Source organism: Plasmodium brasilianum, chromosome 13 (genome assembly GCF_023973825.1).
Source record: "Plasmodium brasilianum strain Bolivian I chromosome 13, whole genome shotgun sequence".
In the NCBI taxonomy this organism is placed as follows: Eukaryota; Apicomplexa; class Aconoidasida; order Haemosporida; family Plasmodiidae; genus Plasmodium; species Plasmodium brasilianum.
Window position 1 is genome coordinate 1,151,902 of NC_090126.1, and position 22,429 is coordinate 1,174,330.

Sequence of the window (22,429 nt, forward strand, 5' to 3'; positions counted from 1 at the left end):
ACGGGCGGAAGTGAGTTAACAATTTGAGCAATCGGTATTTTTCTATATATTTGTTTGATAAATAACTTTTCGCGTTTTAATAAAATGTATTACTTTGTAAAACATCGCTTGTTGCTCAAACGTAAATATAAAAAAAAGAAAAAAAAAAGTTTTAAACAGATAATGGCGTGAAGATATATAGGCAGCTAAAATATGACACGTTCAGGTAAAAATAAAAATGAAAATAAAATTATTGTTATAATTATAATTATGGTTAGAAGTGTGTGCAGAAAAAGAAAAAAAAAGGGAAACTATTTGATGCAAGTATGAACAGTTCATGAAAATTTTTTAATTAGCTAGTTATGAAGAATTGGATCTATCGCACATACAACACCAGTAATAAATATATAAGAGCTGTAAAATTATGTATTGATTGGATATTTCTTTTTTGAATTTATTTGTATCATCTATGTTTGTACTTCTTCCCATTATGTATGTCTCGTCGCACATAGAAGATGGTATATTATGATTATCTGTGAAGATAAAATCATCGTTAATATATAAAATTAAACAGACATAAGGATTTTTTTGAAATAAAAACTTAACAATATTGTACGAGGAGCAGGATAAATTAACTGAGTTGAAAAAGTAAGATTGAGTGTAATTTAAAAATACGTTTTCAAAATTTTTCCTATTTTTAAATTCTAGTAAATAATTAACATTATGTTTATTCTTTTTCATTATATCAAAGATTGGTATATTTATATCAACAAGGGTAAAATGAAATATCTTTTTTTTTTTTTTTTTTTTTTTTTTTGATAATAGCATCATCTTGGGAAAGTAGTAACAACTCCAATTTGATCAGAAAGATTATGGAGTATTTTTTAAAATTATTTATATTTTTATAATTAATATAATCATTTACGTTCTTTATTATTTTTAAATCTATGCATGGTAAGTATGAAGTGGAGTCCTTGTGTTTTTCCGTGCCCCTATCCATATCGTTATTATTATCCGCATCCTCATTATCAGTATCAACATCCTCATTTTGACTGTTGTGTAGACAACCACGAAATATATTTTCATTTTCTTCATTTTTCTCCCACTTTTTTTTTAATTTACGATTTTTATCCATATATATATTGGTGAATTTTATTTTTACCTTATCATTCATAAAGTTAGGTTGTGGAGTACCATTTGCATCCTCTTTGAATATGCACTTGTTAATGTTATACAGTTTTTTGCCTTTTTGTGCATATGCGTTTAATGTTAAATTGTAAGTATTATAAGAATATACTTCGTTTAATTTTTTCTTTAATTCATGTATAATTTTTATGAACATTGTTTTTTTATTCCTCCTGTTGTTTGCTTCATCTTGTTCGCTATTTGATGTATCAAAATTATTGTAACATAAGTTTTTTTTTTTAATTAGTCTGTTTTGAGTTGTGCATGAATTTTTGTTCATATTACTACTGTGAATGAATGCGTAGTCTCCATTTTTACTTTGTTTGATGTTTTGTCCGTCGTCGTTGCTGCCATCTTTGTCTTTGACATTTTCCCCTTCTTCTTCATCATCTTCAACTTCGTCCTGTTTCTCTTCTTCGCCCTTTCCTTCGCCTTTTCCTTTTCCTTTTTCTTTTTCCTTTTCCTTTTCCTTTTCCTTTTCCTTTTTTTTTTTTTTTTTCTTAATTTTTTCCCTTTCCAGTTGTCTGCGCTTTTTTTTGAAAACAACTGGATGATCTCCATGTGTGCTCCCTTTTTCTATATTCGCATTTGTTTTATCAGAATTAAAATAATCGTTAAACGAATTAAAAAAGGAAATTTTTTTTTTGTTTTTTATATAATTAACAGAAAAATTAAAAAGCACAACATTATGTTGGTGTATAAAATGGTTTATATATTTATCAACCACATTAGACATAAAATTATTATAATAAATGTTGTTTATAAATATCGAATCGAAAAAATACATCTCTTTTAGGAAGCTTAAAGAATTTTTATTAACTATTTTAAGCTTATCATTTTGAATTAGGAATTTGTCAAAATTTTTCTTTTTTATATCCAAAATACACACTATTTCGGGGGTTAAACAGCTAGTAATTTCGTCGTTATTATGGTTATTATCATTGCACTGGTTGTTCAGGTAATTTTCCTTTTTTTTTTTCCCCGTTCTCTCTCCGTTTGATGCACCCCCCATATTGGTACTTCTGAACGTGGTGGTCGCGGTAGTAGAAGCAGCAACTGTGACAGAGCTACGCGCAGGGCTTCTTAAATTGGTGCTTATTTTTTTTATTTCCCTATCATATATAAACATTTTTATTTCACTTAACACGCTAAATATATCAGTCGGGGATAAATGTCCATTTTTAATGTTAATAATTGTATCATATAAGAGGGCTAAAATTTTTATCAATGAGCTTAAATCATTTTGGAAGTGTTCATATTTTATAAGTAATTTATATAGTTCAGTATTCTGTCTTTTTATATTTTTAGAAATACCATTTTTTTTATTTTTTAAAATTCCGTTATTTCGTAAATAACTTTTTACTGTACTTACGATATTTTTTTTTTTTGGACAATTCTGACCTCTGATTGATAATTCGAGTAGTTCTCTACTTTCATCAATTATTTTATATGCTTCTTTGACATATGGTATTGTAACAAAATTATTTATTTTGTTTTCTATTAGCATTTTACCTTTGTGCATACTTTTTGTCTTTACATATATGCTTTTGTTTATATCCTCTTGAGTTACATTTCTCCCGTGAAGCAGTCTGAACCTCCGTTTGAAGTTACCAACTTCTTTCTCCGTCGCCTGAAGGGGGGGAGGGGTGATGAAAAAAAAAAAAAAATAGGAAATAAAAAAAATAAAAAAATAAGAAATAAAAAAATAAGAAATAAAAAAATAAGAAATAAAAAAAATAATAATAATAATAATAATAAAATAATAAAATAAAAGAATAAAAGAATAGAAGAATAAAAGAATAAAAGAATAAATAAAATAAAAAAGCGCATATAAATGCTTATATCCGTGTGCATAATTGTAAGTGGCAGTTAGAGGGGAAAAAATTAATGCAGCATTAAAAGCAATTGCTCATCTACAGTGGCTCCTGATGTGTAACACAAGTATTTCCATTCGACTAATTATGCAGTATATATACAGTAATTATGTTGTATTTTTTTAATTTGTCTAGTAGAGAGACAAAACAATAAAAATGTAGCATTCACTGCATGCTTTTTTTCTTAGGAATTGACCTCACTGCTTATGTTACCCCTTAAGGTATGCATAATTTCTCCCTTTTTTTTTTTTTTTTTTGCGCACGAACTCTCGTTCTGACTTGTCATTTTTGTCTGATTTGGCTTGATTTCCTTTCTTTTCATTTTACACCTACTTGGAAATTTCGAAACAGCTTGTCCACCTCCTTTCCCTGCTTTTGTATATACTTAATGTAGTATAGCACTAAGTCTCCTTTTGTATAATATTTAACCACAGTTTTATTAAAATTTTTTTGGTTTAATTTTATAGAGCTATCAGTAATTTGATAAAAGGAGGACTGTATTTTCTTGTTTTTCAATTTTAGCAAACTAGATATAATTGTCTCACTGAAGGAATTAAAAAAATGTTGAACTTCATTGCTCATATGTTCTGTACTTCGTTCTTGAAATGGTATCATATATTCTTCATTATTTAAAATTTTTTTTTTTTTTATCATACCTTTACTGTTTGTGTTCATCTGTTCATATATTTCTGCACGTTCGTCTACCATATGTTCTTTTTTGTCACCTTCTTCAATCACTACTGCTTTGTCTACTTTGCACATTCTTCCTTTTTTTTCAATTTTTGGAGCATCATCCCTTCCGTTTTGTTTTTCCTCCTTTATTGTGCCGTCTACTATTTCGAGTTCTGCTTCGCTGCGTTTATCGTCTTCCACCTTTCGTTTTACTTCTCTGCGTGTGTCGTCTACCAGCTCTAGTTTTACTTCATTATGTATATTGTCTACCTCCTTCTGTTCTACTTCTCCGCGTATGTTGTCTATCACTTTCCGATGTACTTCTCCTCGTACGTTGTCTATCACTCTCCGATGTACTTCTCCTCGTACGTTGTCTATCACTTTCCGATGTACTTCTCCTCGTACGTTGTCTATCACGTTCCGATGTACTTTTCCTCGTACGTTGTCTATCACTCTCCGATGTACTTCTCCTCGTACGTTGTCTACCTCCTTCCGTTCTACTTCTCTGCGTGTTCTGACTACCAGTTCGAGTTCTACTTCTCTGGACACATTATCTATCTTCTCTATTTTTGTATTATATATTTCCTCTTTCTTTTCATGTTGTTCTGCTTTCATTATGTATTGCTCTTGTTCTGATGCTTCTTTTTCCATCTCTTCTTGTTTGTCCCACTTTTCAATCCCCTGTTCAATTTCGTCTGCTTCTGTTTTTGCATCATCGTCATAGTCACTATATTTACCTTTTATTTTTTCTAAATATATTCTTCGAGTTTCTCTATCTTCTTTTTCTCCTTGTGTGTGTATCTTTTCCACCTGGTAGTTCCCACTCCGTAGTTCTTGTCCTCCCGATTGTTTTACCTCCTCCTCCGCTTCCTTTCCCTCCTCCGCTTCCTTTCCCTCCACCTCTTTCTCTTCCTCCACCGCTTTCTCTTCCTCCACCGCTTTCTCTTCCTCCACCGCTTTCTCTTCCTCCACCGCTTTCTCTTCCTCCACCGCTTTCTCTTCTTCCACCGCTTTTTCTTCCTGCACCACTTCCTTGCCCGTTAATATTTCCTTTGCACTCCTATCGTCATCCCCCTGATCTACAAGCAAACACAAGTGCTTCTCTTCCGTAGTGGCATGATCATAAGTCGAGTCAGACGCCTCAAAGGAGTACCTACTTTTTTCACTTGCATCTTCAACATGGTTAGAGTGTAAGCTGCTCCCATCGCTTCTCCCTTTGCTGGAATTATTAGAGGAAATGATTTCACTTTCCATAATATATGACTTTAGTGGCATTTCGTCATTTGTCTTTTTAAAAAGAGGATGATCATTTACGTTTATCTCATGAACAACATTGCTTGAATACTCGAAATAGTTTCTATTCTGTGTAGTATTAAAATAATGGTTCTCTTGTGAAAACTTATTGTCCACCTTGACAAGTCTGCACAATTTGAGGCTATCCCCCCCAGTATCATCTCCGCCATAGTCATCTCCTTTACAGTTATCATCGTCAGATTTACCACTATCATAGTTATCATAATGAAGGTGGTATTTAAAATTATCATTTTTCTTTTTCTTTTTCTTGTTGTTCTTCTTTTTTCTCTTTTTTGTTCCCCCACCTGTGGTAGTTCTGCGCTCATCTAGATGTAATATATTGGCTAGCTCAAAAAAGGGAAGAGAATATTTGGCATACACATAATTGTTGGAAATAATTAGTGTCTGTTTAGAGTTAAAATAAAGATATAATCTCCTAAAACAGTAATTCATGTTTATAAAAAAATGTAGATAAACATCTGATTTTAAATTATGGCTGAATTCATATTGATACAAGGACACGAACATTTTCATTTCTTCTCTAGTGGCGTTCATTTTGTCTACATCGTTATTTTGGAAGTGGTGATAGTTGTAGTGGTTTCCATTGTAGTTGATGCCCTTCCCGGGAATTCCCTTATCTACGAAAGAGGACCCACATATCACGCACTTTACTATGTTACTCTCTGGAAAATATGAACAAAAACAAGAAATACAGATAATTGAGTTTACTTTTAGTAAATTTAAAAAAGTCATAAAACAGCATGCACATAAGGGCTTTATGTTATTGAATACTATTTCTTTTATTTTTTTTATCAACGTTATGTTGGAGCATAAAGCGCAGGACTGACTTATTACCCCCTTTAGCCTTTCTTTTGAAGAGCGTATATCTACATGATCTACACTATTCAACATCCATTTTGTGTCTTCAACCTCTCTACTACTTAAACTGTCCAAGGAACTATTTGAGTTAAATAATTCTCTTTTTCTTATAGTGTCTAAGCAATAACCTCCATTTACTACATCATCATAAATGATATTTGTTAACACTTTCTTTCCTGTAAATATATCTTTTCTAATTATACACAGAGCCCATATACCCTTTTTAAGGGTATCTTCATAGGTACATCCTCCTCTATGTTGAAGTGGACACCAACTTGAGTTATGGCCATTATTTTGATCATCGCTATTACTATGACTAATCCTGTTTATGTACCCTTTGCACGTACATTTATCTTTTCTTCTTTTCCTTTTTGCTTTATTTCTTTTCTGCCTTATTTTATCCCATTTTTGTTCATAATACCAACTCTGCGCTTTCATGTCTAATTCGCTCTCTACATTGGTGCTAAAATTTTTATAATTTTTTTTTCGATCTTTTTCTTGCATTTCTTTCATTTTTTTTCCTTCTATGTGCTTCCCTCGAGAGGTACACTCTCCGTGTTCAAAATTGACTCCTTTAAGCTTTGATCTGTCATTATGAGGAAAATACTTAATTCCATGAACAAGGTCATGTTTTGAAATATGTTTGTTCCCCTTAAATACATAATTTGAGGCAATACTATCATTTAATTTGAGAACACAACTAGGTAAACTGTGCTGCTCAGTCTTATCTATTCCACCATAATTATAAATATCATCTGAGCATGAAATGGAGGAAGAACAGAAGGAATGATCATAGTAAGATTTAGTAGTGTCGTTCGAGGGTATGTCAGTATTACTTCGAAGTATGTTCTTCAGGGCAGTGAACTCCTCCATACTACCTGAAAGTTCTACTTGGATATAAAAGATCTTCGTATTTTTTGTGTAATTCGTAGTTCAATCCTGTTAGTAGTATATCTTGGGTGAGAGAACCGAAAAATAAGCTAATGGAAGTGCACACGCAGGTTTTAGTCTGCTTTTTTTTTTTTTTTTTTTTTTTTTTTAATTTGTAAAAATAAGCTAATCTAAGGGACAACAAGATAATGAAATGAGCATATTCACGATGATTAAATAAATTATGAAAAAAAAAAAAAAAAAAAAAAAAAAAAAATGGAACGGATGTCCGACCACACGAATAACGTTCGGGTTGAAAAACAGAACTAGCAGAAATATAAAATTGAAATTAATTTGTGTGAGGAAAGAGCTGCATGGAAGCAAATTCCTTCGTGCACCTTTTGCACCCAGTGAATTGCTAAAGCAGGCGAACATGCAAACAAAAAAAAGACGTAGCACAGTGAACGCCAGTACAACAGAACAAGTCAGATAGTAAGTCAGGTGTTAAGATGGTAGCAAATGACATATCAAATGAGATATCGAATGAAATGTTAAGGTAGTCTTCACAAAATTTGCATAAAAAAAAAAAAAAAATATATATATATATATATATAAAAATACATAAAAGTACAAATGTGAGCATATACAAAATGTTTTTCGGATTAAGCCAAATTTTTAGCAATTTTTTTTCATTTTATTCTTTCTAAATATGTAAATATTGTGAAATTCGTAAAAATTATGAGAATACCAAATTCCGATTCACTAGTTAAAAATCCTTTTAAATTTAAAAAAAAAAAAAAAAAAAAATGATTTTTGTTTTAATCATAGAAATGGCTATCTACAGCGAAGTTTCAAAATTTAAAAAAAAAAAAAGAAGAAAAAAAAAAGATGGGTCACACGACATACGCATAAGTATACTTGTATATATAAAAATAAATATATATCCATATACAACATATATATGCATATATATCCATACATGTGCTCGTTCACACAGTAATGCTAAAACACATGATGTTTTTAATTATTATAAGATATGTAAGGAATGGTTTTCTCGTTTTTAAAAATATGAAATATGAGAGACAAAATGGAAAGAGTTTTCTTAAAAAAGGATTTTAAAAAAGAAATAGAAGAAAAAAGGATGAGCAAATGAGGAGAAAAAATATATCAAGACTTCAAATATAGCTTTACACCAAATTTGGTGTTATCCGGAAGCGACATTTTCGTTATATCCACCTGCAAGGGCGGGAGAGGGAAAAAAAAAAAAAAAGAAATATATATATATATATATATATATATATATATATACATACATATATATATATATACATATATATATATACATGAATGCACACCCATGTGCGCACATATACACATACTTGTTACATGTATATTTATATATACTCCAGATTACGCGTATGCGTAACGCATGTGTACACAAAATTAAAGCACACATAATTTCCGCTATCAACTTGACTCCTCATATAATAAATTATTGCATATTACATAAAAGTATTTTACCTGTGATCCTAAGGAAACAGTTACAAACTCGTTGTACTTGTGTGTTAGTGATAAAGCTATTTTACTATCGTTACTTAGTTTTGTTTTTATTGCTGTGTTTTTATTACTAAGATACCAAATGGATGCAATATTTATATTTGCTTTTCTTTCGATAATATTTTGAATAAGCTCTATACTTACAGCATTGTCATTTATATTTTTATTTTGGAAAAATAAATTCAAGGCAAATGATCCATACAAGTGTTTGTTGCTCGGTATTCTAATAAGGGGATATGGGGGGGGAGGAGAAAGGAATGAAAAAAAAAAAAAAAAAAAAGGACAATAAATAACTGTCTCACTGTTACGATTGTGTACACATGGACAGACATATACACACAAGAACACACATATGTATATATATACATACAACCCATGCACACAATGTTGTACAAATTTCGTATTACGATCTGAAGGAAAATATGTATTGGGTATCATAGAAATGCTTTGTATAAGCTCCACCCAACGAGCATTGCAAATTCTTTACGTCCAAGTTTCCTTGAAGCTGACCTGTACAAGCGTAAGAACGATGGGGGGGGGGAAGGTGAAAAATATAAAACAGGTAAAATAAAAAAAAAAAAAATTACAATTTAACAAAAATGAATAAATAAATGAACGAATAAACGATAAAACGAACGCAGAAAGGCCTACCCCCAAACTTCAGATTAGGATATTTCGGATGAGCGTATACATGTATGTATTTGAAAAATAAATTACGAACGTTAACGGACGAAAATACGTTCATACTGTCTGCGTTATACTCACTATATACTTCAAAAGCATCATCTTCTTTTCCACTGCTTTTCGTGTATTTACCACAGATGTTTAAATTTTTTACAAAACCCGGCTGTAATAGGGAAAAAAAAAAAAAAAAAAAAAAAAATTAATGTGAATACACTCAATTCGCTGGTAAAAAAACTCATAAAACAAAAATTTTACTAGTTCAAACAGTATTATATATATATATATATATGCATGCAACTGTAGCTATTTTTAACTAGCAGTAGTACAAATACGGTAAACTACGTAAGCATTACTAAGACAACCACAAACTTTCGTTACTAATGCTTATCATTGTACATTTTTTTTCTTCTAATTACTTCATATTTCACATCCACTAAACTTATCCCCGTATTGTCAAATTTGAGTTCGTTTTTCGTGTTATAAACATTGTTTTTAAAATTGGTGTAAATACTGTATGTGTTATTTGAAAAGGTGAAGCCGCTTTTTAGAAACTAAAAAGGATAAGAAGCACATGCATACGTTAACATTGGTATTACGCATGTACACATACGCATAAAAAAAAAAAATAAATAAATAGAATAGCATAGAGTAAAATAGCATGGAACAGAATATCATAGGACAGAAATAATAACATGGAACGGAATATAATAGCACAGAACAGAAAAACAAGGTATTTTTTTTTTTTTTTATTCCATTATTTTTCATTTTTGTGATACTGGTTGCTTCGAAACGCTGGTGTGCTCTAACTCGAATTTATTTGCGTGCGGAAAATCGTTTTTTAGTAAATCTACAAATAAAAAAATGGAAATTAAAAATGAACAAGACAAATTGACTTTCTAGCAAATGTAGCGTTGTTATGTTTATTGTTTTCATTTATCTAACTCTCCTATATTTTAATTCCTTTTCTCTAACTTTAAAAAAAAAAAAAAAAAAAAAAAAGTACCCATGGTGAAAATAAAAAATAAAGAGTATGAGCGTTTTACCTAGAGAAGGCTTATTTAGTAACTTGGGAAAATCCATTTTTTTTTTTTTTTGTCAAAAAATAAAAAAATGCTACAATTATAAAAGGGTAGGCAGTCCATGTATATTCAATTACGCATTACATGGACGTATGAATGTATGTACGTACGTATGTACGTGTTTTTCCTATTTCAAAATTTAATTTACCCTAACACTTTTGACGTTTTTTCTTTAGGGTATTAAGCTAAAAAAAAGGTTTGACTTTTATATTGTTCTTTTTAAAATAAAAATTATATGCTCCTTCTATGTGCTCCTTCTATATGCTCCTTCTATGTGCTCCTTCTATATGCTCCTTCTATATGCTCCTTCTATGTGTTCCCTCTTATGAGTTCCTTTTATGAGTTCCTTTTATGTATTTTTTTTTTGTTTTCTTTTTTCTGTTTCGAAAGAAGGAATAATTAACAAAATTTGATCGCTTCACTTTTTTATGAGCGTACAGAAAAATTTAATATTTTCTTTTACCGCTTTATTTTTCTTTTATCTAAAATTATTTATTATTTTTTTTAAAGATTGTATACATACACTAAAGTACAGTAAATGAGATAAGAGATAATTATTTTAAGTAACATTATTCAGACATGGTAAGGAAATAATACCTTCCTTTCTTGTTCATAAAAAAGCTTAAAAGGAATTGAGGATACCAGAAGAGAAAAAAAAAAAAAAATTGACTTGAAATTCCCAGAAAAGTAAACAAGTTGCATAACATGTATTCATTACAATTTATAACGAACATTTTGCTTGATTCCCAAAAAAAAGCAAAAAAAAAAAAAAAGAAAAGAAAAAATGATAATACGCTGTATAATATGATGTAAGAGCATAAGGCTTTACCTATATGCGCCATGTACATATGGTTCATGATACGTACTTACAAACGCATAATTTTGTGCCTTGGGCAAGTTCTTTTGTTACCTTTGTAAAACGTAAAATATATACATACATGCATGTTAACATACATTAGTACATACATAATACGTACATATAAATATGTATGTATTATGTATATTCATCAAATAGCGCACAGGCGGGAAAAGCCTAAAAAAAAAAAATTAAATAAATATATAATATAATATGTATATGCATATATATATATATATATATATCTATGTTTGTATGTATATATGTAGTATGTATGCTTATATTTATGTACTTGTACCATGTGAGGATTAAAATTATTTATTTTTTCATTTGATCATTTTTCCCATTTATTGTACCTTTCCCATTTTCTTCCTTTTTAAAGATTTTCTCGTTTTTACATTTCTATGGAGCTAAATGATTTGCAAAGAGAGCTGAGAAGTAGTAGTAGATCGTACTATGTGCAATTATTTTGTGTTTATTTTTAAAAAAAAAATATAAATACGGTCTGGGGAGGGGGGAAAAAAAAAAAAAAAAGGAAGCTTTCAAAAAGGAATTTCAACATTTTATTGAAAGATAAAATTTTTTTTTTTTTTTTTTTTTTTTTTCTTCTTAAATTTAGCGTAATCTTGTATTCTTTATTCTTATCGTATATTTCCATCATGCGACTGTTTCTTATGTACATGTACCAAAGTACTCATACATACATATGAATTATATGAATTTGACGGAGGAAATGTTTCCATCGCGGGTGGTAACTCACATACACACACATACGCACAGGACACTTACTTATGCGCATAAGTTTACGTCTGTTGATACTGCTTAACTTTTTCGAGCTGCGCAGAAAAGTATTCTACCGCTCTCGGATTGGCTTATCTTGGCTTGGCTAATCTCGGCTTGGTCAGTCTCGACTTGATTTATCCCTATTTGATTTATCCCTATTTGATTTATCCCTATTTGATTTATCCCTATTTGATTTATCCCTATTTGATTTATCCCTATTTGATTTATCCCTATTTGATTTATCCCTATTTGATTTATCTCTATTTGGGTTATCTCGATTTGGGATATCTCGGATTACTGCGCTTTTAATCCCTCCTAATATACTAACACGTTTAGGAGGTACTTGCGAGTATGCAAGTGGGTACGAAGAATTTTAAGCAAACATCAGAAGGGATAAAAATTAAATCGCTATAAACTGTTGTGCGTTTTATTTATTATTTATTTTATTTTATTTATTTTATTTATTTTATTTATTTTATTTATTTTATTTTATTTTATTTTATTTATTTTATTTTATTTATTTTATTTTATTTTATTTTATTTATTTTATTTTTTTGTGACCACAAATTGACCAAACTATGGAGGACATTTTAAAGGAGATCATATCATTAAGCGAGAAAAAAAAAAAAGAGGAAAAGGGAATGCATGAACATGTGCAGGAAGAAAATTGCATGAATGGAGAAAATTGGAAGAGGGGAGAAAACTCGAAGAGGGGAGAAAACTCGAAGGGCGGAAAATTAAAGTGTGAAAATGGAAAAGAAAGAAAACATAGTGATGATCTGAAAAAAAAAAAAAAAAAAAGGGGAGATTCATTCTTGGTACATAGTGAAGAGAAAACGGATTGGGGGGATGATGCATCTACTATATGTCCAATGGAAGATGACATAAGTATAGAGAAAGCAAACATTTTTAGTAGAATAATAAATAATAACAAAACCAATGAATATAATGTTTATTTTAAAGATATTGAAAAGAATGTAGATGAAAACACACCACTGTTTCATAGTGTAAGCAGGTTAAGTACGTCAACCCAGTTGGACGCTACAACCCAGTTAGACGAAACAAACCCGTTAAACACTTACCTCCTAACAGTGAACGACATCAACATGAACATTGCAAATATTTACAAAAATATTGACAAGATCAATGTTATAAAAAGAAAAATTGACTTGAACATATATGATAATGAAAAGCTGTACACGAAAGTGAACGTTATAATTAACAGTTCGGAAGAAATAATTAATTATATTAAGATAAAAATTAATCAAATAAATAAGGACAATGAGAATTTTGAAAAGGGTAATAATAGTGGTAGTAGTAGCCATAGTAGCTGTGGCAGCCGTAGTAGTACCATGCTTAGCGAAATAAAATTACGAGTTAATATATTCATTGATGTAGTAAATAAATATAAATGTTGTATTAATAAATATAAAAATATTTGCAATCATTATTATGAACATGTTAATAAAAATATTATGAAACATTACAAATTAATCCATCCAAATATAAGTGATCATAGTATACATAAATTATTAAAACAAAGTAATTACACCATTGAAGATTTTCTTAATATTAATAATACTTGCTATAACAATAATATGTATTGTACAGATATAGAGCAAATACAAATAGAAAAAGTAAAAGAAAAATACAAACAGCTAAAAAAATTGGAGAAAAATATTTCCTCATTAAATGAATTATACATCGAACTAGCATATGTTATAAAGAAAAGAAAAAATATAATCAATGATATTGAAAATAATACATTCCAGATGAAGGAATACACAGATGATGCACTACTAAATATAATCGAGGCAAAAAGATATAACGCATTAATTAAGCAAAAAATTGTCTATTTCAGTGTATTCCTGCTAATAATTGCCTTCATTATTCTTTGCCCCGTATTCTTCAATGTTGCTCTGTTCTAGGGGCCATACACTCGTGTGAGTACGTGCGCATGCTTGTATTTATACATTATATGTATGTGTTGGGTATGCATGTATATATGTGCGTGTGTATTCCTGTGTATGTATGTATAAATGCATGCATTCACCGTGTGAATCTTCTTTCCCTTTAATTATTTTCCCAAATTTTTCATTTTTTTGAAATTGTTTTTTTATTTAACTTTTAACATATTACAAAACTGGTATATATGATATATACACACACTTGTACTGTCTTAGTAGAATAAAATTAAATATCATCATTTTAATATGACAACAAAGGATGTTCTATATTTGTCGTTCAGCTTTTTTGAAGATTGGGCATATTACACACAATTAACGGATCTCACCATTTTTACTTGAATTAATTAGAACAGAGTCAAAAGGGTGTGATAATAAGAGGCGCGGCAATTTCAGAGTATTTCTCATTTTTCATTCCGCATTTTGCATTTCGCATTTTTCATTTTGCATTTTTCATTTTGTATTTTGCATTTTTTTTTTTTTTTTTTTTATATATATAAAATTCAACATGCTTAAAAAGGAATAACATATATATATGGGAAGGGTCCTCTTAGGAAGCCCTTCAATCAGACCCATGCACATATGCACATATGCACATATACATGTACAATTCGGGGGCGCTACATGCTCTTTTCCTGCTTTCCCTTACGTTACTGTTCGTCCTTTCGTTATTTCGTTATTTCGTTATTTCGTTATTTCGTTATTTCGTTATTTCGTTATTTCGTTATTTCGTTATTTCATTATTTCGTTATTTCGTTATTTCAATCTTTTTTTTTTTTTTTTTCTTCTTTTACTCAACACAGTTCGCATAAAACAAAACGAGGAATGCGATGTTATTAAAAAAGAGTAAAGGTGAAACGGCAGTAAAAAAGAAAGAAAAAGTGGAGTAAAAATGGAGAAAAAATGAAGAAAAATGAAGAAAAATGAAGAAAAAATGAAGAATAGACGAAAAAGGAATTATAAAAATAGGTAAAAAGAAAAAAAATTAGAGAAAACTAAATGCGCCAAAAGTACACATGATTTATTCAAAGTGATACATCGGACTATCAGTGCCGCAAAAAACTATATACAAATGATACCAAAAAAAAAATTGACAGGTTAAAATATTGCGGAGATATGTAGAAAAAAAAAGTAAAACGAGATTCATTAAAACGAAATGAAATAGAATGAGTGAAGTAGAGCGAGTGATATAGAACTAAATAGCACATATTCTTAAAGCTGTTAACATATTAACATTAAAACTTTTTGAGGTTTTAAAAAATATTTGTATAAAAAATAAATATAGTAAATTCTGTGTGCAATAACTATGTATAGTGTTCATATTGTTAAAGGGTAAAGTGAAAGATCCACAAAAAAAGATAAGTAGTAATATGAAGAGCAGAGAAGCAATGTTAAGGTAAAAGCAAATAACAACTATGCTCATAGGAAAACTTTTGCAATCATCTTTATGGCTTAGTGTTGTACTCTTCATATATTTCTAATATAAATTCTCTTAAAAGAATAGGAGTAAATATTTTCCTCATGGGGCTCTCATCTATCATTTGTTTTTGATAACACTCACAAATGAAGCAGTACAAAATACTATCAGCTAACGTAGGTATGACTGTGATAAAGTAGGATGTTATAATACCGCACAGAACTCCGATTGTCTGGTAACGCAAGAGAGAAATGCACACACATGTAATTATATATGTATATATGTACATGTAATTATATATGTATATATGTACATGTACATGTACATGTTTATATGTGTACATGTATATGCTTATATGTGTATACACCCCCACACACGTTTGTATATGCACATATATTTGCAAAGAGGGGGGGAAATAAAAAGGGCAAACGTCCCTTCCGTATTTACAAGTGCCGCAAAAAAAGGATTAGGGATGAAGTTTGGGGAAAATAAATCATTATATCTTTGAAAGTTATTGAAAATCTGGAGGAAAAAAAAAAAAAAAAAAAAAAAAAATAGTATCAACTACAAATGTAATAACTACAAATGTAATAACTACAAATGTAATAACTACAAATGTAATAACTACAAATGTAATAACTGCGAATGTAATAACTACAAAAGTAGTAACTACAAAAGTAATAACTACAAAAGTAATAGCTACAAAAGTAATAGCTACAACTCCGATGAGATATAATATGGCAATAATATTTCGCCCCTAGAACAAGATAATTTGATACCACGATTAATTGGAACACAGTAAATTTTTTTATTTTTTCTATTTCTTACATTAAATGAAAAAAATGTTACCACCAGAATTGTAAAACACGGAATGATTATATTCAGTATATAAGTTATCTGCAGTAAAAAAGGAAAGACCCACGCATACACTTGTGCATATATGCATACAGATTTATATGTTCATATGTGTTCATGTAAAAACGCATTCGTTGAAACCGTCTTTTAATCGTTCTTATTTATTACTCCGTGAAGTGATGCTGCGGGGGATGTAGAGTTAACTAACTTTTTGGACGAAATATCGCAAGCTTGTAAATAAGGGTATGAAGTCATAGACATCTGTAAAAAAAAAAAAAAAAAAAAAAAATTGTGAACAGAAAGTTTGTGCATATTTGAGAAAGGATTATTTTGTTGAAAAATATTTTGCATTTTTCTCCATTTTTTTCATTTTTTTCATTTTTTTCATTTTTTTCCATTTTTTCCAGCTTTTTCCATTTTTCTCCATTTTATCGTCCCTTTTACTTTTCTCTACACTTTTTGCAAGTACAAAAAAAAAAGCTTACTTCACAATATGCGGACATAGTGTACTTATCGATCATCTCGGAAATGGGTTTTAAAATAAATTCTAAAAAAAGGACATATGAAACACATATGAACCACATATGAACCACATATGAAACACATATGAAACACATATGAAACTTATGAATAAAGACACACCAAGAGGATACAAATTCACTATGCGTGTCCATAGCTGCTCCTTAAATATGCAGCCAATTTTGCAAGTATTAATGGTATAGTTTTTTTTTTTTTTTTTTTTTTTTTTTTTTTTTTTTTTTTCTCTTTTTTTCTCCTTTGCCATTTATATTTATATTTTTTTTTTTTTTACGAAATTTTTCCTTTAAGTGCTGAATTGAGTGGTCAAAAAAAAAGGGAAGGGATAGGGTACTATTGGTCCAAAAGAACAAGATGCGCATGTGCTTGGTAGACAGACTAATGAAACTTGACAGTATCAGACTTCCGAAGTGATGATTCAGTATCGTTTCTAAAAGGGGAGAAGTGAATAAATATGTACATGTACATTCATACATCCCCCCCATATATACGTATGCACATACGTATAAATGCACGTATGTATATATGCACGTATGTATGTATGCACGTATGTATATATGCACGTATGTATATATGCACGTATGTATGTATGTATGCACGTATGTATATATGCACGTATGTATATATGCACGTATGTATGTATGTATGCACGTATGTATATATGCACGTATGTATGTATGTATGTATGTATGCACGTATGTATATATGCACGTATGTATATATGCACGTATGTATGTATGTATGTATGCACATACGTATAAATGCACGTATGTATGTATGTATGCACGTATGTATATATGCACGTATGTATGTATGCACGTATGTATATATGCACGTATGTATGTATGTATGCACGTATGTATATATGCACGTATGTATATACACGCTAGCTCTTCGGCTAATGCGCATAATAGTTAATTTTCACATTAGTATAGAAATATTACTCATAGTTTCATCCCCACTAATATTATAATTCGAGCTGTTCTTATCACCGAAGTACCATACGGTCCCTACAAACATATGCCCATGCATATTATTAATACGTATATATGTAGATACGTTCTTAAAATGTGCATTAGGTTGTATTCAAATATTAAGTAAACTTTTTTTTTACCTAAATAGCTGATGGTAAACTGGTTTAAGGATTGTAATATTTCACATACGAAAAAAAAGGAATAAATCCAAAATCTAAAAAAAAAAAAAAATTGGGTAAATATCTTATTTCCGCGTGCTTGCCACTAGTTCATTGTATTTTTCCCTCGATGCCATTCTAATTTGTTCACTTTTGTAATTGTTCTACTTCTCTTACATGGAAAAAAGATAGGAACTCTTGAAGTAAAAAAATATTTTTTGGAGAGAAACTATTTCGCTATTCCCATTAGAGTCCAGTTCCAAATATATCTGTAAGAAGTCGAAGTACTCACATGTAAATACATGCAAACTCATGTAAACACATGCAAACTCATGTAAACACATGCAAACTCATGTAAACACATGCAAACTCATGTAAACTCATGCAAACTCATGTAAACACATGTAAACACATGCACACATATATATATGTACACATATCCGCATGTACATTCGCGCGAACGGGCAATAAATTAGAGGGGTGGAAAAAAAAAAAAAATTATGATAACGTGCATGCAATATCTTTTTTTTTTTACTTTTTTTATGTTTTGTTTTGTTTTTTATTTTATTTTATTTTGCGGGTTACCCTATTTTCGTAGGTCGACCCGGCAGTCATTATGTACACGTATAAGCGCGCAGAAATGAGAAACCAGATAAAAGATAAAAGTGAAACGACAATCGGTGAATAGAGCATAGTAGACATATTATATATAAAATTTAAAGTAATTGAGATTAATCTGGATGTATATTTATATGTATTTTTGTATAAGTAAAGAATGAAGAAGGATATAATTCCATGTGCTACAATTGCAAGGCATAACAGAATTGACAATATATAATGGTATGAAAAAAAAGACCCCTTAACAGGATTAAAAATAAGATATAAATGTTTATGAATAAAATAGATAGGACAAAACAACATTAAACAAGGAAAAGAAATTAAAAAAAAATGAAAAGCTGTTGTTGATATATAATATAAGAGAAGTAAATAAATAAAACATAAAAATAGTGAAATGAAAACAAAAAGAAATACAAAAAAAAAAGAATTGTGAAAAGAAAATAAATTAACAAATACTTTATATCTATTTGTAAAGACTGTATATATAACTTTCTCCCGTAATGTTTTATCTTTCGGATAACATATATTCATTATATTTGTTGAATCATAATATGGAGAATTTAAAGAATATTCAACATACACATTGCTGTTTGAACTTTTCGTATAATCACTATATACAACATTTGTTGTTGTATTTCCTTTCTTATCCATAATTACATTTTTTTTATTTTTATCAAAAAAGGAAAAAGAATTTTCAAAAAAGCTTTTTATATTTTGTATATTTTTCTTATTTGTCGTACTTGTCATATTATTCTCGTTTTTCTCATTTTTCTCTCCACCTTTAGTTAAGCTGTTTTTTAATTTTTTATTATTATTATACTCATTAGACGTTGGACAAGATTCCACACACTTCGCATATCTATTTAATATATCAGGTTTCGATGATTTAGGTGATAGAGGGTAATATAAATAAGCATATTTTTTCAAATGTTTTCCGCATATCTGACCATTATAATTTGTACCATATAATATTCGAGCATATTCTCCATAATATAAATAATACAAAATAATAAATAATAAAATAATTATATAACCAATGAAAAAAGAGCAATATTTTAAATCTGTGAGTAATCTTTTTTTCTCTTGGGAATTTTCACAATGCATATTTCCGATATATTCCCCTTCATTACCTACAATATAAGTTAAAGGTGTACCAAGTGGTACATGTTCATTTGTACTATCCACATTATTTATATTAGCACTATTAATATTATTTCCATATATATTATAATACTCCTCAGTATTCATTCCTGCATTATTTGCATTTGCATGCTGTCCATCATCTATTAAAGCTTCATATTCACCTTGCTTGTTCATGTTATTGGTACTCATAATTATTTTATTTTTTTAGCACAAAAACGGAAAAAACAAAAGAAGCGAAATAGCGGAAATAGCGAAAAGCACAAAAAGGGGAAAAGGAAAATGTGCAGCGTACACTGCGTATTTTACGTCAAAAAAATAAATGAAAGGATAAAAAATAAAACAAAAAAATAAAATGAAAGGATAAAAAATAAAACAAAAAAATAAAATGAAAGGATATAAAATGAAAGGATATAAAATAAAACAAAAAAATAAAATGAAAGGATATAAAATGAAAGGATATAAAATAAAACAAAAAAATAAAATGAAAGGATACAAAATATAATGGGTTGTAAAATTCTATAAATGACAACTTGTGACTTGTGTTGTCCTTACATATAGTAACTCTTCCTCTTCTTGAGCATCAAATTTTGGAAATTGCAATCTGGGGTATAAGCAATGTGTTTCGAGCTTTTATATTTTATTTTATTTATTATTTTATTATTTTTTTTTTTCTAATCTAGCCCTTATTTACAGCCTGTTGGTTGACTGCACGTTATATTGTATTATAGTGAATAGTATTGTAATATATTATATTGCAATGTACTGCGTTATATTGCCGTGTATTACGCTATATTGCCATGTATTAAGTTATATTGCATTGTATTACGTTATACTTCGTTATATCTTATTTTATTTTCTTTTCGAAATTACGCTTTTAGGCTAATTTACATTTCCGCATAATGTGTCTGTAAAACTACACATAAATCTCCTTCAAATGTGTGTGTTATTACAATGCACTTTATGCTTTATGCTGTACTTCTCATTTTAAATTCAACAAACTGGGGAATACGCACTTATTTTTTTAGTAAATTCTTTCTTTTAAATAGTTCAATGTGGTCAAAAATTATAAAAAATACAAAAAATATGAACTAATGGAAGCGTGAGGGTGTATACTCTGTCTATGTATAAGTACCGTCTGAACGTTGGACATACATGTGTGTCTATGGTATGGGTCTACGTCGAAATATGTATATTATATATGTATTTGCTTAGCCAGAAAATTTTTTTTTTGGAAAAATTGGGTATAAAAAATTTTTTCCACAAGATCATATTTCCATAAAATAAGGCATTCGAAATAAATCAAATGAAATAAGAAAAAAAAAAAAAAAAAAAAAATTAAACATATATATATTGATCAAAGGACAATTAAAATAATTTCTTCTTTTTTTTGTTTTTTTTTAATTAGGACGATACCACTGTTTTCTATAAGACATGACGCACACACTTCCTTAAATCATGTATTTGTTTCTCATATTTATATAATATGTCAATAAATTTTTCACACAATATAATGATCCTTATGTGGAAAAACAAAATCAATTTTTTATCTACCTTGCAGTTACTAGTAGGGCAAGCAAAAGCCCTTTTTTTCCACTATCACGAGAAAGGAAATTATGAAATTCAATAAAATGAATAAAACGCGAAAAAATGCATAAAATTCGATAAAATGCATAAAATTCGATAAAATGCATAAAATTCGATAAAATGCATAAAATTCGATAAAATGCCTAAAATTCGATAAAATGCATAAAATTCGATAAAATGCATATAGTTCGATAAAATGCATAAACTACGATAAAATCGATTCAAACTGAGTAAACGCGAGCAAAACTCAGTAAAATGTAATAAAAGGAAATAATAACTTATATCTATAATATTATTAAAATGCCTATTTACATGTCTAAATTATTATATCTTATTGGGTTATCATTTAAATAGTATTCATGTTACTTGTTAGAATGTAAAAAACAAAAAAATATATTATTTCTACTGTGTGATAGTAAATTACTCTTTAAAGTTTTTCATTTTCTTCTTTTTATTTTTTTCTTATTTTTTTCTAATATTTTCCTTATAACAAAATGGAAGAATATGGTAATTTCTCGTATGCCCAAAATAGCAGAATAATGAAGTGGGAAAATATGGAAGTAGCAAATACGGATGTAGCAAATACGGAAGTAGCAAATATGGAAGTAGCAAATATGGAAGTAGCAAATATGGAAGTAGCAAATATGGAAGTAGAAAATATGGAAGTAGCAAATACGGAAATAGCAAATACGGAAGTAGCAAATACGGAAGTAACAAATACCAAAGGAACGAAATAAAAAAAAAAAAAAACCTAAAACGTCTAAAAAGCTTAAACTGCTTATTTTTCTGCACTACTTTTTTTACCCCTTCACGGAACGTTCTTCGAAAGGAGGTTATATATAATTACATTGATTTGGATTTATATGTCCTACAATTTTAGATAATATGTATTTATGTGTGTATGGAAAAAAAAAAAAAATGACATAATTCTTAACATCCCTAGTGTGCACATGCCGTATTAAAATAAGGCCTTTTACTCTTCCTCGTGCAACGTTTATGTAATATTAAAAAAAAAAAAAAAAAAAATTATGACTTGTTCATAAAATTCTTTCACACGCATACGCACGTAGAAAATATATTTTCGTTTTACATTTCTAAGTTTGCTTTTTGTATTTTGCTTTTTAAACTTTACATTTCAAATTTTATATTTCAAATTTTATATTTCAAATTTTATATTTCTAATTTTGCATTTTACATTTTACCTTTACGTTTTAAACCTTTGCACACACAGAAAGAATATTTTTTTTTATGTACGTTTTGTGTGTGCATGTTATCCAAGCTAGTGGTCACTTTTATTCCTTTCGAAGTGCGAAATAATACACGATGTATACATAAATACGTACATGTATGTATACATAAGTATTTACACTTTTAACTTGTTATATTTACTTTGTGTACACATATTTATTATATTTTTTTTTCTACAGAAACTTTTTAATTTTATGTAGAACATTTTTTTTTTTTTTTT

The 22,429-nt window shown here is 29.0% G+C and overlaps 3 protein-coding genes across 3 annotated transcripts; 1 reads left to right on the forward strand and 2 right to left on the reverse strand.

Annotated features, from left to right (window-relative positions):
• Nucleotides 1-745: 745 nt before the first annotated feature.
• MKS88_004918 (uncharacterized protein) lies at nucleotides 746-10,073 on the reverse strand (the record flags this gene model as incomplete). The annotated part of the gene is made up of 10 exons (XM_067218132.1): nucleotides 746-2,794; nucleotides 3,372-6,760; nucleotides 7,501-7,527; nucleotides 7,946-7,988; nucleotides 8,274-8,532; nucleotides 8,717-8,819; nucleotides 9,057-9,156; nucleotides 9,410-9,544; nucleotides 9,770-9,840; nucleotides 10,037-10,073. The coding sequence occupies 10 exons, from the start codon at nucleotides 10,071-10,073 to the stop codon at nucleotides 746-748; spliced, it is 6,213 nt and encodes a 2,070-aa protein (XP_067071296.1).
• Nucleotides 10,074-12,352: 2,279 nt separating this feature from the next.
• Nucleotides 12,353-13,639, forward strand: MKS88_004919 (syntaxin; the record flags this gene model as incomplete). Its single annotated transcript, XM_067218133.1, has 1 exon — nucleotides 12,353-13,639. One exon carries the CDS (start codon nucleotides 12,353-12,355, stop codon nucleotides 13,637-13,639), a length of 1,287 nt encoding a protein of 428 aa, XP_067071297.1.
• Nucleotides 13,640-15,120: 1,481 nt separating this feature from the next.
• MKS88_004920 (uncharacterized protein) lies at nucleotides 15,121-19,566 on the reverse strand (the record flags this gene model as incomplete). The annotated part of the gene is made up of 10 exons (XM_067218134.1): nucleotides 15,121-15,324; nucleotides 15,540-15,614; nucleotides 15,942-15,989; nucleotides 16,116-16,208; nucleotides 16,433-16,494; nucleotides 16,888-16,914; nucleotides 17,429-17,494; nucleotides 17,599-17,672; nucleotides 17,794-17,885; nucleotides 18,724-19,566. 10 exons carry the CDS (start codon nucleotides 19,564-19,566, stop codon nucleotides 15,121-15,123), a joined length of 1,584 nt encoding a protein of 527 aa, XP_067071298.1.
• Nucleotides 19,567-22,429: the final 2,863 nt, after the last annotated feature.